The sequence below is a fragment of the Pan paniscus genome, chromosome 22, assembly GCF_029289425.2.
Source record: "Pan paniscus chromosome 22, NHGRI_mPanPan1-v2.0_pri, whole genome shotgun sequence".
Classification (NCBI taxonomy): domain Eukaryota; kingdom Metazoa; phylum Chordata; class Mammalia; order Primates; family Hominidae; genus Pan; species Pan paniscus.
The window spans coordinates 37989292-38005247 of NC_073271.2; the positions used below are offsets into that span (position 1 = coordinate 37989292).

Below are 15956 nucleotides of genomic sequence, written 5' to 3' on the forward strand. Positions count from 1 at the left end.
CGTCAAGCAGGTACCTACGGTGTCATTAGCCTTGGCTGCATATGAGTGCTAAAATCATCCCCAGCCAATTAAACCTGCATCTTGGGTGGGGCAGGGAAGGCTTCAGGGTTTTTTTTTAAATGGCCAGGTGACTGCAGGTGCAGCTCAGGTGGGAGCCCTGCATCCAATCCATCAAAGCCATCCCCCAGCAGGCCCTGCCAAGCCAAAGGGCCCATCCACATCCTGAGAGGCCCAAGCCAGCCCCAGAAGGAGTGGCTGGGATAGGGAAGGAGGCCAGCAACACCAGCCATGCACTCAGTTCCCCACCGCAGACTGTCCTAACACACGTGCGTTCTCATGCCAATGGAAGAATCATAAAAACTTACGGACTGACCTCCCCCAGTGCTTTGGGCTGGATATTAACGGCCATTTCCAGCACACTGATGAAAGACCAGCTAATCTGGAGGTCCTCTCTCTTCTCCTTCATGTGGAACTCCAGCTATTAAAAAACAAGTTATTAGAGGGCCACTCTTTCCACCAAAGCCTTAATGTGCATGTGCGTGTGCATGTGACTGTGTATGTGAGCACGTGTGTGTGAGCACGTGTGTGTGCATGTATGCATGTGAGCATGTGTCTGTGAGCATGTATGAGTGCATGTGAGTGTGTGTATGCGCATGTGTGCGTATGAGCATGTGTGCTCATGTGTGCATGTATGAGCATGTGTGTGCATGTGAGTGTGAATGTGTGTGCGTGTGCATGTGTATTTGAGCGTGTGCGGAAGTGTGCATGTGAGCATGTGTGCCTGTGTGTATGTGTGCACATGTCTGCATCAGTGTGCATGTGTGTATGTATGTGTGTACCTGCTCATTTATCATATTTTCACAGAAAACTGCTTAGCTTTCCACTTGGCATACAATGTGCTTTCAAAATGGAGAGCAGGACCCCAAACTCTCTTTACCCCCTGCCCTTCCTGCCCCTTCTCTGGCCTCAACCTACCCCTCAAAGAGGAACCTCAGCATTGGTGGTCGACAACCAGATGCCATCAAACCTTGCAGTCTATTTAACATAGATAGTTTGCTGTGCTTTGCATTTCTCCTTCTGGGAGTATCCGCAAGGCATAAAGGAAAGAGGAGTGAGAGAAGGGCCCAGGGCGCCTCATTCTAATCCTGGGCATGGGCTCCCCTGCCCCACACTCAAACAGCCCTGAAGATTGTGTGCGGCACAAAGCCATCTTTACTGTCTCTTGCTGGGGCCGCCACAGCAGCCTCTAACTGGACTCCATCTCTAAGGATGCCTCATCCCACCCTGTCCATTTGGGAGACAGAACAGCGGCCCCCAAAGATGTTCACCCCCTAATCCCTGGAACTTGTGACTGTGAGACCCTACAGGGCACAGGAGACTTGGCAGGTGTGACAGGGGGAGGACCTCAAGATGGGGAGATGACCCTGGGTCCTTCCGAAGAGCCCAGTGGAAACACCTGAGTCCTGAAGAGTGCGGGAGCACGGGAGAAGAGGGGCCAGGGCATGTGACGTGAGGACTGCAGGCATCCCTGCGGGTGTGGACGTGGAGGAAGGCACCCTGAGCCGAAAAATGGGGTGCCTCAAGGAGCCGGAAATGGCCCTCCACTGACAGCCACAAGAAAATGGAACTCAGTCCCGTAATCCCATGGAATGAAATTCTACCAACAACCCCAAAAGCAACGAACAGACTCCCCTGTGACTGCCGCTAAGGCAGGCAGCCCTGACAGCTCCTGGATTTGGGCCTGGCCGGACACCTGGCCTCCTTCACGATGGCATCACCAATCTGTGCTGTTTTAAACTGTTCAGGGTCATTTGTTTCCACAGCCATAGAAAGCTAATATTGCATCCTTTATTCTTCAGCTAGATGCTCCGTCCAAAGCAAAAATCTTAACTTTGCAGATCTCCATTCCTTTCCCACTCCTAAACAAAAGGGAAGAACGACTTCAGACTATCTGAGTAAGTGGACTCTCACCTCATGCTAGAAGCAGGGTTAAGAGAAAAACGATGACTTCTACTTCATAACTGTCTCCAACCTGCCTTCCTTGTCTGGTAATTCTAGGAAAAAAATTGGGTAATTCTAGTGGAAAAGTGCACTTTAATTGTTTTGACACAGACGGCTCAGTCGATGGAGACCACTCTTGCATCTCTGGTTGGAGGAACATCAGAGAAGCGGGAACGCCTCCTGCCGCTAGCATCAATTATTTACCCATCTCTAGCAGCTGCCTCTGCGCTGAGAGGTAATCCACACATTGGTTCCTAACTGTGTTAACAGATCAAAGATACAATTGTGTTCCTTCTGTGTGAGCTGCTTAAAATGGCATGAATGCTTTGATATAATAAACACAATGTCAGAAATGACATTTCTTCATTGTGTTTGTGATCCTCTCTGGTCTCATTCAGTTCCAAAACATGCATCAAATGTTGGGTAAATATGACCCAGACTTTGCAGGTTATTTTCTCATCACATTGTCCAAAACATCTGGGGGATGTAGGAGAGCATGAACGCCTCACAAATCCACGATGCCAACTCTTCACCTCTTCAATTCCCTCAAAGGGGGTGCTGCTGGAGTGGGGCTGAGGAACTAGGGGGGTGGATTTCAGAAAAAAGCCACTTAGGTAGCCAGGAAATCTTGTTAGTGCTGGCTATTTAAAACCATGCCTTTGTAGGAAAAGCATACGGGATGTCATCTTCCCTTGTGATTGGGAATTCTGCATGACTTGAGCTCATCCCTCAAATTAGGAGTCAAGTCCAAGGACACGGGAGATGAAACAGGGCATTGAACTGGCAGTGACCCTCGAAACAAGCCCAGACATCTGCAATTTTTAAATACCAGCTAAAGAGGAACTCCAGTGAATATCTGGCCGGATGTGAGAGACGCACAGCTCTCTGATGATTTGGGCAACCAAAGTCTCACTGGGCTTATTGTAATTATTAGAGATCCGTAAGTCTCTCTCTATAAAATTATAGAGATGTGTATAATTATATATATGTCTTTATTATTATGTCTATTATGAAAACATGGAATAATGGTAATACTAATTTTTTAACTTATAAAAATAATAAGGGGGTTCTTTTTAAATCAACTTTGTCAAAAACTGAAAAGAGGAATGCCCTACCGCAGCCACTCAGCTGTGTTTCCAAGCTGCAACCAGCACTGGATTCGGAACCAGAACTACTTTTCTCCTCTCAGATGCCACCTGCCTTATCATATCCATCAACAACACCCTGCCTCATTCAAATGCCCGAAAGAGGCAACCCCTGAGTTTATTATAAATGTATGTGTGTGTGTGTAGTGTGTATGTGTAATGTGTAGTGTGTGTGATCATTTCCTACATAGAAAATCCTATATGAAAGGTTACAGTTTGAAAATTATGACATGAATGATAATTAATAAAAACATGAACGTTACAGCCCTCTGACTCACACCATGCTCACTCTTCACATTTCTGAGAACTGTGACAGGTCTCATAACTTGCAAAGTCTACACATCTTTACCTGTAAATGGAAAGGGGAGAGCCGCACGTCGTACAGCCGGCATCCAGCACCCAAGGCAGGCGTCTCGCTGACCAAGAACTGAATAGCCTGGCCCACCACGTGACAGACCACCACCTGGAGGAGGCACAGGTAAGGGAGAAAACTGTATCCAAAACAAAGGACAGCGCGTGCATACGCATCGTCGTCTTCTTCTTTTTTTTTTTTTGAGACAAGGTCTCACTCTGTCGCCCAGGCTGGAGTGCAGTGGCGCAATCTCAGCTCACTGCAACCTCCACCTCCCCAGCTCAGGCGATCTTCCCACCTCAGCCTCCTGAGTACATGAAACTACAGGGGTGTGCCCCCACACCCACCTAATTTTTGTTTTTGTTTTTGTCTTTTTTGTAAAGATGGGCTCTACCTGTATTACTGAGGCTGGTTTTGAACTCCTGAGCTCAAACAATCTTCCCACCTTGGCCTCCCAAAGTGCTGGGATTGCACGCATGAGCCACTGTGCTCAGCTGCCATAGGCATCTTTTTTTTTTTTTGAGACGGAGTCTCACTCTGTCACCCAGGCTGAAGTGCAGTGGAGCAATCTCGGCTCACTGCAACCTCCGCCTCCCTGGTTCAAGCGATTCTCCCTCCTCAGCCTCCCAAGTAGCTGGGATTACAGGTGTGTGCCACCATGGCCAGCTAATTTTTCTATTTTTAGTAGAGACAAAGTTTTACCATGTTGGCCAGGCCAGTCTCGAACTCCTGGCCTCAGCTGATCTACCCACCTCAGCCTCCCAAAGTGCTGGGATTACAGGCGTGAGCCACCACGCCTGGCCTAGGCGTCTTTATATCAAAATAATCTGGACTTTATACGTTAGCAAGGATACAAATTTAGAGTTTCAAAGTTGGATAAATATTCAGATTAAAACCTTTTCTATAATATAGTTTGAAAACCAGAAACAATGTTTCAAATCTTTGCTTCCTGATGACTTTCTTAGCAGCTAAAGTCTTGACCAAATCTAGTTATCATGCGCTTTCCACATGTAATACAGTCTTTTTCCTTTTTTTTTTTTTTGGAGATGGAGTTTCACTCTGTCGCCCAGGTTGGAGTGCAGTGGCACAATCTTAGCTCACTGCAACCTCCGCCTCCCGGGTTCACACGATTCTCCTGCCTCAAACTCCCGAGTGGCTGGGATTACAGGCGTGTGCTACCACTCCCGGCTAATTTTTTGTGTTTTTAGTAGAGACGGGGTTTCACCATTAGCCAGGAGGGTCTCGATCTCCTCACCTCGTGATCCGCCCACCTCGGCCTTCCAAAGTGCTAGGATTACAGGCATGAGCCACCGTGCCCGGCCAACAAAGTCTTTTCCTTTAAATATCGTCTTGTTCTATTTCTCCACAATAGCTGATTTTTAATTCCCCAAATGTTTCCACATTCATACACAGTCAAAGCTATTAGCCAACTTCTTTTGCTAAAAATGAGTCTTAAAGAGAAAGTAAGTTATAGATGTTAGAAGTAAAAAAAAGTTTTCTTAAATTACCCAGAACACAAGGGGTTGCTTCCACCTAAATAATTTTGAGGCTATCATGGTTTTCAAAAAAGTGGGAGTAATTGGAAAAACATACAAAGTATCAAACAATTATAAAATTATGCAGCCGCACCAAAACCAGAATTATAAAATGAGCTCGTTGAAGAAACTGTCAGACAGAGAAAGCTAATAACCTCAGGAATAAACCAAACTGTGGTTTCCTGACATAAATCATAATCATACAGTATTAAGAGGGGTGCTTTTCACAGCTACCATGGCACAGAGAGAGATCTAGTTTCTGCCACAGATTCCTCTACAGAAGCTGATGTAGAATGAGAGGTCAGACCCCTCCCCGCTCCCCTCCCGGGGGCAGAGGGCCAAGCAGACACGTGTGGGATAATTACCAGGCCAGGAGCCAGGTGTTCACTGGCCAGGAGGAGGAGAGGAGAGGCCAGGGGCACACTGGGCTGGACCACAGGGCAGGCACAAGGGGGTTCCGTAGGTGGCCAGTGTTTGGCCAAAAAGCAAAGCTACCAGGAGCTGAGGGTAAGTCAGACTGACCTCCTCATTCCCAAAAGAACCACTGACTCCACTGCAGGGAGTCACAGGACAGGAAGAGAAAATTCTTTAATTCTCTGGTGGATTTATCAGAATCTAAAATACCAAATGGAAAGATTATCAAAATAATTACTCAGTCGGGGCCTGCTATTCCCCCAAGTTCAGGGCTAGGACATTCCCCTGTACTTTCTCATCTGCTGGCTCCTGGCCGCAGCCAAGCCCTGGGTCCAGCTCTTCCCACCAGTGGCCCATTCCACTCTGGAACAAAAATGGAACCTGGGCACTAAGGCCCGGGCAGGGGTCAACATCCAATATCCACAACCAAATACCTCAATGCCACAGAGCTAGAAAAAGAAAATCCTGCCTTCTCTCAATATTGGCAGAAAGTCGTGCAACTCTTTCTACCGGTTCTTATAACGCCACGTTCAGAAGACTGATTCACATGAGTTAATTACATATTTCCATCATCTCCAGAGTTCACAAAGGGCCAGAACAAAAAAATGTTTGTATAAGAAATGTTGTCTATTCATGTTAAAAATAAATGATCTATAAACAGTCCTTTTCGGAGGAACATGCTTTGTGGCCAGATGAGTTACACGCACCAATGGCACGACACAGAAAATTCCCTGTCCTTGGTCTCAACAGCCCACTCCTTTTACTGCTTAAAGTAAAAAATAAAAAATAAAAATAAATTTAAAAACCCAACCCTGACTCTGAGCACTGCATAATTCCTCTGGAGCCTTCTCTACTAAGCTAATCAGCAGTGTACCAAGAAAACAGACTCAGAGCCTCAACCCGAGCAAGAAAGAATTTCATTTTCCTTCGTATCCAGTTCTGCAGAAAGCTTCCCACCACGCACTCCCTGATACACAGAGAACCAAGCACTTGATTAAAAGCAAGCAAATAAGTAAATAGATAAAAAGACTTTAAAACTTCTAGAATGTGGGACTCCAAAGCTCATAAGTAATCACTCAAGCCCCATCACTAAGGTAATGTAATCTCTACATCCTACTCTAGGACAGAATGTGTGATGTCTTTTCATAGTAACACCCTGGCGTGTCTTCCCCAGCCCTAGGGCTTCGCTACCCTCTAAATAAAACCTACAGTGCAGACCAAGCCTTTCTTAGCCTCCCCTCAGAATTCGGCTAGAAAAGTTAATTAAAGAAACAATTTAGGCCGAGTGTGGTGGCTCACGCCTGTAATCCCAGTGCTTTGGGAGGCTGAGGCAGGAGGACTGCTTGAGTCCAGGAGTTCAAGACTAGCCTGGGCAACATAGCAAGACTCCATCTCTTAAAAAAAAAAAAAAATTAGCCAAGCATGGTGGTGTGCACCTGTAGTCCCAGCTACTCAGAAGGGTAAAGTGAGAGGATCACTTGAGCCCAAGGGTTTGAGGCTGCAGTGAGCCGTGATTGTGCCACTGCGTCCCAGCAGAAAGAAACATTCTGAACCTGCCTCAAATTTTTACACGGCCAAACAAAATACTGCTCCTGCTCCACTTGGAGGGATAACCATTAGGGCCAAGTCCTCTTCCAGCGCCAGCCCCTGCCTCTGCCACCCTAACAAATAATGCCCCATTTGCCAAATGGACGGGGACAAAATGGAGAGGAGATTTTAAAAACAAGTAATCTTCTTTTAGTGTATTAAGGTGTTATCCACAATGGGGATTAAATTCTCCCAACCCATGCCAACAGTGGCAAGGCCCCCACGGGCTGAAAGGGGTTCCTCGCATCACAGCAGAAGTCGGGATCGCCTGACACAGGTAAGCAGCTCCTCCTCTCTAGTTAGCCATCCTAAGTGGCCAGATGTCAAGGGTTAACATCTACCTAAATACCCACGAGTGGGTAGAGACCCTGATTTTGACCCTAGATCCTCCCTCCCCCAATCAGCCATGGTCATGAGAGCCTCTTCTTAGCTTTCCAAGTGAGCTCTTCGGGGAATGCCAGTTCTATTCAACTGACAGACTGGGCCCTGAGTGTTTCCCTCTGAAACAGTCTGCTATTAATATAGGATTTTAAAAAGTTAAATAGAAGCAATTATTTGGCATGGGCAGCAGTGACAGTGAACTCCTCAGAGGACAGGAGTGAACCCCCAGCCCCAGGGCAGAACTCCACAGAGCCCAGGTCTGCATCCGCAGGAGCAAGCTCCCTCGACAACAACCAACCATCCCCCAACCTGCATTTTTTTGACATTTTTTTTTCCCAAAACAAGAAAAGATTATTTACATAAAGCATTTGAAAATCAAGCAACAGAAGGGTGAACTTTGTATTCCAAATAAACAGCTTCCTCTCTGTATAAGTGACAGGGTGTTTTTCGGAGTGGGGGGCTATTCACAGTAAGTCAGGGTCTCCACATGGAAAGCCCAAGGGGGGACTCATGGTTGGCAGGTGAGGGTTTGGGTCGGGGAGCCCTGGGCAGCAGATGGAAGCGCCATGGGGAGGGGAAAACAAGACTGAAGGCTGAAGAGCAGGCTGAGCGGGGAGGCCTTCATTCACCTTCTCGGTGCTCTCTCCAGCCTCAACACCTTGACCTCATGTAGTCACATACCTATGCAAACAGCGCTTATCTGGAAACTATTCCTTTGTTTAGACTTGGGGCCAAAAAATTCCAGGCACAGTTACTCCAGATTTTGCTACTGTTCACCAACAAGAGAGCCCCTGAGTCTTCAGATCTCACTGTGCCCTTTCACTTTCCTTTTCAATTAAGCTTCCTGTACAGCTGCCTCGGCTCCTTCTCTTAGAACACTCTAGAGAACTGGAAATCATGAAATTACTTTTGTCTCCAAAGAAACTAGCAATGCAGCTGAGGAAATGTATACAAAAGGTTTAGATACTTGAATAATTTTCACTTTCATCACATTCTGTAACACGCAAGGAAAGAACTCCCAAGTAAAAGGAAGGCAAAGACCCTTCAGTAATCATCTGGATTTCCTAGTCAGATGTCTTTCCCCACTCTGCAAGCGAGTCTCACCTCTGTAAATATTCTTTAAGACAGTATGAACTGGATATAAAATACTATTTCTACTCTGGAACTGGGACTCAATTTAAAAAGTAAACTCCATTAGAGCTAAAGATTATCCCAACATCTACAACATTTAATCCTGTTTGCCCACTAATTCAAAATAAACGGCTAAAGATGTATTTTTATTTATTTATTTTTGAGATGGAGTCTCACTCTGTCCCCTAAGCTGAAGTGCAGTGGCACAATCTTGGCTCACTGCAGCCTCCGCCTCCTGGGTTTAAGCAATTCTCCTGCCATAGCCTCCTAAGTAGCTGGGAATATGAGTGTGCCACACCATGCCCAGCTAATTTCTGTATTTTTAGTAGAGACAGGGTTTCACCATGTTGGCCAGGCTGGTCTCAAACTCCTGACCTGAGCCTGCCTCAGGCTCTCAAAGTGCTGGGATTACAGGCGTGAACCACCCCACCGGGCTTACAACTGTATTTATTTATTTATTTTTTTGAGACAGAGTCTCACTCTGTTGCCCAGGCTGGAGTGTAGTGGCAGGATCTCGGCTCACCAAAACCTCTGCTTCCTGGATTCAAGCGATTCTCCTGCCTCAGCCTCCTGAGTAGCTGGGACTACAGGCATGTGCCACCACACCTGGCTTATTTTTAGTAGTGACGGGGTTTCACTATGTTGGCCAGGCTGATCTCGAACTCCTGACCTCATGATCCACCCACCTTGGCCTCCCAATTTGCTGGGATTATAGGTGTGAGCCACTGTACCCGGCCAAAGATGTATTTTTATAAGAAATTCTCACAGGGGACTGAGATGAAAAGGGTTGGAAACAAGATGGCGGCCAACCCCAAGAGCTGCTGTTTATCCTCTTTTGGGGGAAGCCTCGACCACGTGGGGCTCCTGCGTCAACCTGACTCCAACCCCGCCCCCAGCAACACTCTCCCTCCCTTTTCTTGTTACATACTTTAAACAAGGAAGCCTTTCAGTAATGCTGCACTGCAAGGAGGTGTTGTTAATGCACCACACGGTTTAAAGTGGGCATTCTACAGCAGAAAGATCTGTTTGTGAATGTGTTGTCTTTCATCAAGTTTACACTAAAAGACAAAATCAAGACAGTTCCTTTAACATGAAGAGCAGAAGGGAAGTAGGTCTTCTCCAGGCTGGCAGCTAGTGCTTCCTGACAGGGCCAGGCCACTTGGCCACACCAACCTCCTACGCCCCATGCTCTGTATTCTGACCAACCGACGAAACCTCGGGGCCACCACAGGTCTTTCACTCTGTTTCCTCCAGGCCAAAGTCGGGCTGCACCTGCAGGCTGGCTCGGCCCAGAATTCCATACACCATCATCCAGACGAACAGGTGGCCTCGTGGGAGTCGCATTCAGGGGCAGCATCTGCCCTGGATCTCAGAGGACGGGGTCTCCAATGAGGAACCTCCACCACCCGCCCTAGGAAAGACCCTCATTCAAAACAATTTCACAACCTGTTAGCATTTTAGCATAAATTCCAGGTTAATGGAATACCTGGAATTTCAAATCATGTAAAGCAAAGCAAAAAAAAAAAAAAAAAAGACAACTGAGCCGAGCTTCCTGTTTACAGTTAGCTAGAGTGACAAATGTGGACAATTTTAAATCATGGTGCCCATACCAAACAGGCAGCCCCCTGAGTTATGGACAGAGTAGGGGACCGCCCCCCATCCCCCAACCCCGCAGCTCTCAGGGCGTATTTCAGCATCAGGTAGAACACACGTGCACACAACACACCACACACACCCAGGGCGAGCTATGGGTTTCCCCTAGAGAGGATATGGAATAAGGTTCTGGGGGAAATTCCACACGATCGTCCAGTTCCGTCTGTAGCTGTGGTTTTACAGATGCAAAGGGTGATAGTGCTGACCAGTTCTCCTTTCCCTATCTCTGTTGTCTTTTTTATGGTGAGGATGTGGCGGGGGCACGAGCTTAAGTGAAATAATAAAAGTGATAATATCACACCTGTAATCTCCGCACTTTGGGAGGCCAAGGCAAGAGGATCACTTGAGTCCATGAGTTTAAAACGAGCCTGGGCAATATAGTGAGATCCCACCTCTACAAAATATTTAAAAAGTAAAAAAAAAAGTAATAAAAATGCAAAAAAATCACACTAATGGCATGGTTTATTTTTTGCAGTGGTTGGAGCTAGATTCTGGAGGCCAAATGAGGTTCACTCCAGCCTCTGCTGCGTCGGAGGTCCATACCTTGGCCAAGTGACTGCACCTCTCTGCCTCAGTTTCTCCTTCTGTACAGTGGGATGATGCTTCTGACACAGGAGTGTTGTGAGCTCTCATGAGAAGGGATACGAGCTCTATACCCAGGGCCTGGGCACACCTGATGCCATCACATGCCACAACATGTGCCATGTGGGGTACTGCACGGGCACAGGCCTGCCCTGCTTCCCACAGCCCTGCGAGGGAGGGGCCCCTACACAACAGACACAGACCCTGTGGCTCAGAGAAAGAAGGAAGTGCCCCAAACAAGCCCAGATCCAATCAGGGTCTCCCTGGCTTCTGAGATGGGCCTTTCCCCAGACTAGGTGGGTTATAACTTTTATTTAAAACTTTCAGTTCCAGCTGATGGTTATACCATTGGGAGCCTCCATTTACTTAGAAATGAAACTGAAAAGAGACAACTAAAGCATGTCCAGGACTACTGGCTCCACACCATGCCAGGCGACATCACTCAAGTCTCCAAAGATCACCAAGTGTCCAGCTCAGCTCCTGCCCTCATCAGCAAGTTTTCCAAATGAAAGTTAAGTTGAAAGCCACAGTTACCGTACTGTAACCAGAATTCAGGCAGTGGCTGCTAGCAGAGCATGAACAAGAGCAGGTCTGGTATAAAGACAGTGACTTTGCATTCCAAAGCTTAGCTTAGGGGAAGAACAGGCTTCTGCCTTAAGGGTACCCCTTTGCTTTTGGGGCAGAAAGCAGGCACTTTCAAAAGGGGGCTTGGCATGAATGTCATGAAAGGGAGGAAGCGAGCAGGTGAGGGTTCACATAACTTGCTTTGGCGCGTTATCTACTGAGTGTCCAAGCTGGTGACCAGTGGTACCTTAGTGGACAGGACTAGATTGTAACAGTCGAAACTCTTCCGGTGGGAGAGAGTTTCATCATGGGCACACTCTGGGTTATAAATCGACTGTTCTCTCTCCAGGCAACCTCCTGGTGGGTGAGGGTTTCATTCTGGAGCTCCTGAGCACATGGTTAGGTGAGCTTTCCCGGTAGGCAGTGTCTGGTGAAAGGGAGGTAAGAGGCTATAATTGCATTTCTGAAGGGCTAAGTAAAAAGTGGGGAGCAGGGGGAAGTGAAGAAAGAAAAGAGAAAAAAATAGTAATAAACCAACAATAACTCATACTCTTTTTCTTAGAAAATGGGGGTATTCAGGGCCGGGCACAGTAGCTCACACCTGTTATTCTAGCACTTTGGGAAGCCGAGGTGGGCGGATCAAGAGGTCAGGAGCTCGAGACCATCCTGGCTAACACGGTGAAACTCCATCTCTACTAAAAATACAACAAATTAGCCGGGCGTGGTGACACGTGCCTATAGTCCCAGCTACTCAGGAGGCTGAGGCAGGAGAATCACTTGAACCTGGCAGGCGGAGGTTGCAGTAAGCCAAGATTGCGCCACTGCACTCCAGCCTGGGCAAGAGAGTGAGATTCTGTCTCAAAACAAAAACAAAAACAAAAACAAAAACAAAAGAGAAAGAAAATGAGGGTATTCGGTTACAATATTTCCTAAAAGAAATGCAACTCTTTTTCAGTGAGTGACCTGTCACAGCACAATTCCTAAGCCCTGATTCACATTCATCTTTTTACCGAGGTGTGGACCTCAGACCCCCAGGGAAGGGGCCATGAAAAGCTTCTGAACCCCCACGTGCCAGGGAAGGGCTGTGGCTGAACCTGCGGGGGAAGGGCTGGCTCTCAGGTGGCTTGAGATATGGAAATAGGAATTTCCTCCTTCTAGGTCAAACATTCTGGAGCAAACCTCTCCCAAGACATGAGGAAAGACAACATAGGTAGAAACTTGTTGCTCTTCTGTAAGAAGGTAATTAAAGTCTAGGAGAAATAAATGCACTCGGTGCATGTTGGGACTAGAAGAGAATGCAGAGAGAGCCCCGGAGAAAAGTTTAAAGGCCATGCTCTGCTGCCTCCAAGCCAGCCCTCACTGGAGCCTGCTCACAGCGGCCGTGGGCAGGAGCGTGCTTCCACACCCAGTCTGAGCAGATACCCTGCAAGGCAGGCACCCAGGAGAATTCCCTTAGGAAAATGCCACAGCCCTGCAGAGCCTGCTGCCTGCGATAAATATGTGTTTGGTCTTTGTTCCTGATGCCTGGCACAAAGCTCTGAAAACCCTTGGAATCTCCCGAGAGATAAGAGCGTCTTTTGAGAAGAGTGTCTTTTTTTTTTTTGAGACGGAGTCTTGCTCTGTCGCCAGGCTGGAGTGCAGTGGCGCAATCTCGGCTCACTGCAACCTCTGCTTCCCAGATTCAAGCAATTCCCCTGCCTCAGCCTCCCAAGCAGCTGGGACTACAGGAGCGTGCCACCACGCCCAGCTAATTTTTTGTATTTTAGTAGAGACGGGGTTTCACCATGTTGGCCAGGATGGTCTTGATCCCCTGACCTCGTGATCCACCTGCCTCAGCCTCCCAAAGTGCTGGGATTACAAGCGTGAGCCACCATGCCTGGCCAAGTGTCTTTTATATGCTAACAAGAGGGCTGTTGCGGGGGACCCCAGATAGCACCAGGATGGGGGCTGGTCACTTGAGAAACTTTGAGCCCCACCTCCAGCATCCCACCACCCCACCTCCAGCATCCCACCTCCCCACCTCCAGCATCCCACCACCCCACCTCCAGCATCCCACCTCCCCACCTCCAGCATCCCACCTCCCCACCTCCAGCATCCCACCTCCCCACCTCCAGCATCCCACCTCCCCACCTCCAGCATCCCACCTCCCCACCTCCAGCATCCCACCACCCCACCTCCAGCATCCCACCTCCCCACCTCCAGCATCCCACCACCCCACCTCCAGCATCCCACCTCCCCACCTCCAGGGAGGGCAGAGGGGCTAGAGGTTGCATTCAATCACCTATGGCCAATGATGTAATCCATCATGCCTAGCGAATGAATCCTCCATAAAAACCCTGAAAGGATGGGTTTGGGGAGCTTCCAAGGTGGTGAATACATCAAAGTGCCGGGCGGGTGGCCCGCCCAGGCAGGGCATGAAGCTGCTGGAGTCCCTGCCCTCCCCCTCCGCCCACCTAAGCATCCCTTCGACGTGGCCGATCCTGAGTCATATCCTTTACAATAAACTAGTAATAGTAAACTGTTTTCCTGAGTTCTGTGCTGTGAGCCGCTCTAGTAAAATATGTGAATCTCAGTGGGGTGGGTTGGGGAAATCTCCCATCTACAGACAGTCAGAAGAACGGGGGCAACCCGGAGCTTACGCCTGGTGTCTGAAGTGGGGGCCGTCTTGTGGGACCCAGCCCTGGGCCTTTGGGATCTGTGTTAAGTCTGAGTAATGTCAGAATGGAGTTGAACTGGAGGACACCCAGTTGGCACCAGAGTTGAAGAACTGATAATCGGTGTGAGAAAAACCCCCACACATTTGGTGTCCAAAGTGTCGTGAGTAAACATAGTTGAGACTGCTCCTGGCAGCAGCCGCGGCTGGGCCGGGTGTGGACTCTGCACTTATCTGTTGTTGGTCCTGCGGGATGACTCAAGCTGCTCCAAGCTCTGGAAGACCGCACTCTGTGTAGACTGCACTCTGTGTAGACTATGCAGAGAGGGTTTTGCAGATGAACCAGATATTTGCGAAGGTGATGACTTGGACACACAGAGGCCTTCGGGGTGGCAGGAGAAAGTCCAAGAAAAAGGCATCCAGTGGGCAGGGCAGCCAGTTTCATTGGGAGAGGGACCCACAGGGAGACTCCAGATGGAACACCAGTCAGGGGTTTGTCAGCGGAGAGGAGGTGGGGAGCTCAGGCCAGCCAGTCCTCGGCCTTATCCTTCCGATCAGAGATGGCATTACATAACAGACAGGCTGGGTTCCGGCGGCCTTGTCCCTGTCTTGGCTCAAATGCCAACCACATGTCCCTTGTCAAGGCTGAGTTAGAAAGATAGGAAGAGGCAACCTGACACCAAAGTGTGAGCTTTGAAAGGGAGGGGCGATGCCCTGGAATGAGAAGTTCCTGTTTCTTTTCTACCTCTTATTTGTCACAGGTCCTCAAGTTCTGTTACAGTTTTTTTTTTCCTTCTCAAGAATTATGCCCAGCTGAGGGAACACGAGGCGGTGCAGACATGGAATTCGGTGTAAATTTGGAGACCATGGGGGGGTGTGGCTTAGATACCAGAGAAGAGGAACACCACTGTGAACCCGCTGCCCTACATGGCAGTTCTAGGGCTGAACTCACCGAACAGTGTTAACAAAAAGAGGCCTTGGCGTCTTATCATTTTTATTTAACGCACGAACATTAAGCAGTGTCTCACCCTGGACATTTTACAAGAGATTAAGCTGGCTGGATGCTTTTGCAAAAACAGTGCCCTAAAAATGTGTCATGTTTGGCCAAGATGCTCATCCAAGAATGGAAAAGACCATGTACACAATCCAAGCACCCAAGGGTGTTCTACTCCCGACTGACCCTTCCCAGGAGCCCGGGCAGATCCCAACAGGACTTCCTCCTTGTGGGTATGCATAGGATCCAGGCTGGCAAGAGCGACCAGGCTCCTCCTCCCGCACTCACAGCCCCGTGAAAGGGGAGGGGAGGGGAGGGAACCCGTCTACCCAACTGGTGGGCTCACCCCACCTCAAAGGACAGTGTGAGCCACAGCCACGACAAGGCAGTGGCAAGGGCTCCTTTCCTCATTTGGCCACAAAAACATAAAAGTCAAGAGCTACGTGGAAAATTGTTGCAAAACAAAACAAGAGTCCGTGTGTGTGCTTTTCCTCCGGCAGGAAAAAGCTTCCGAGAACACTGTTAACAGCAGCCCCATCCCAGCAGGCGGCAGCAGGAGATAGATGGTTAAAAAAAAAAAAAAGTTTGGACATTTTTATTTTTAACTTTTTAATGAGCATGAACTATTTCTGTAACTATATCAAAACAAATACAATTTAATCATCCACTTTCACCGGGTGAGGTGGCTTACACCTATAATCTCAGCACTTTGGGAGGCAGAAGACGATGGATTACTTGAGCCCAGGAGTTCAAGACCAACCTGGGCTACAAAGTGAGACCCCATTTCTACAGAAAAAATAAAAAAACTAGCCGGGCATGATGCTGCATGTCCGTAGTCCCAGCTACCGGGGAGGCTGAGGCAGGAGGACTGTTGAGCCCAGGAGGTGGAGGCTGCAGTGAGCAGTGTCTGTGCCAGTACACTCCAGCCTAGGCGACAGAGTGAAACCCTGTCTCAAAAAATAAA

At 48.3% G+C, this 15956-nt stretch overlaps 1 protein-coding gene across 1 annotated transcript in view; it reads right to left on the minus strand.

Annotated features, from left to right (window-relative positions):
* Positions 1-15956, minus strand: part of C2CD2 (C2 calcium dependent domain containing 2) — a 68908-nt gene that overhangs the window by 33396 nt on the left and 19556 nt on the right. Inside the window, exons 3-4 of the mRNA XM_014343203.5 lie at positions 3496-3609; positions 374-478 (exon numbers count right to left, since the gene is read on the minus strand). Of these exons, the coding sequence (XP_014198689.3) occupies positions 374-478; positions 3496-3609 (219 nt within the window). The remainder of the gene's footprint in view (positions 1-373; positions 479-3495; positions 3610-15956) is intronic.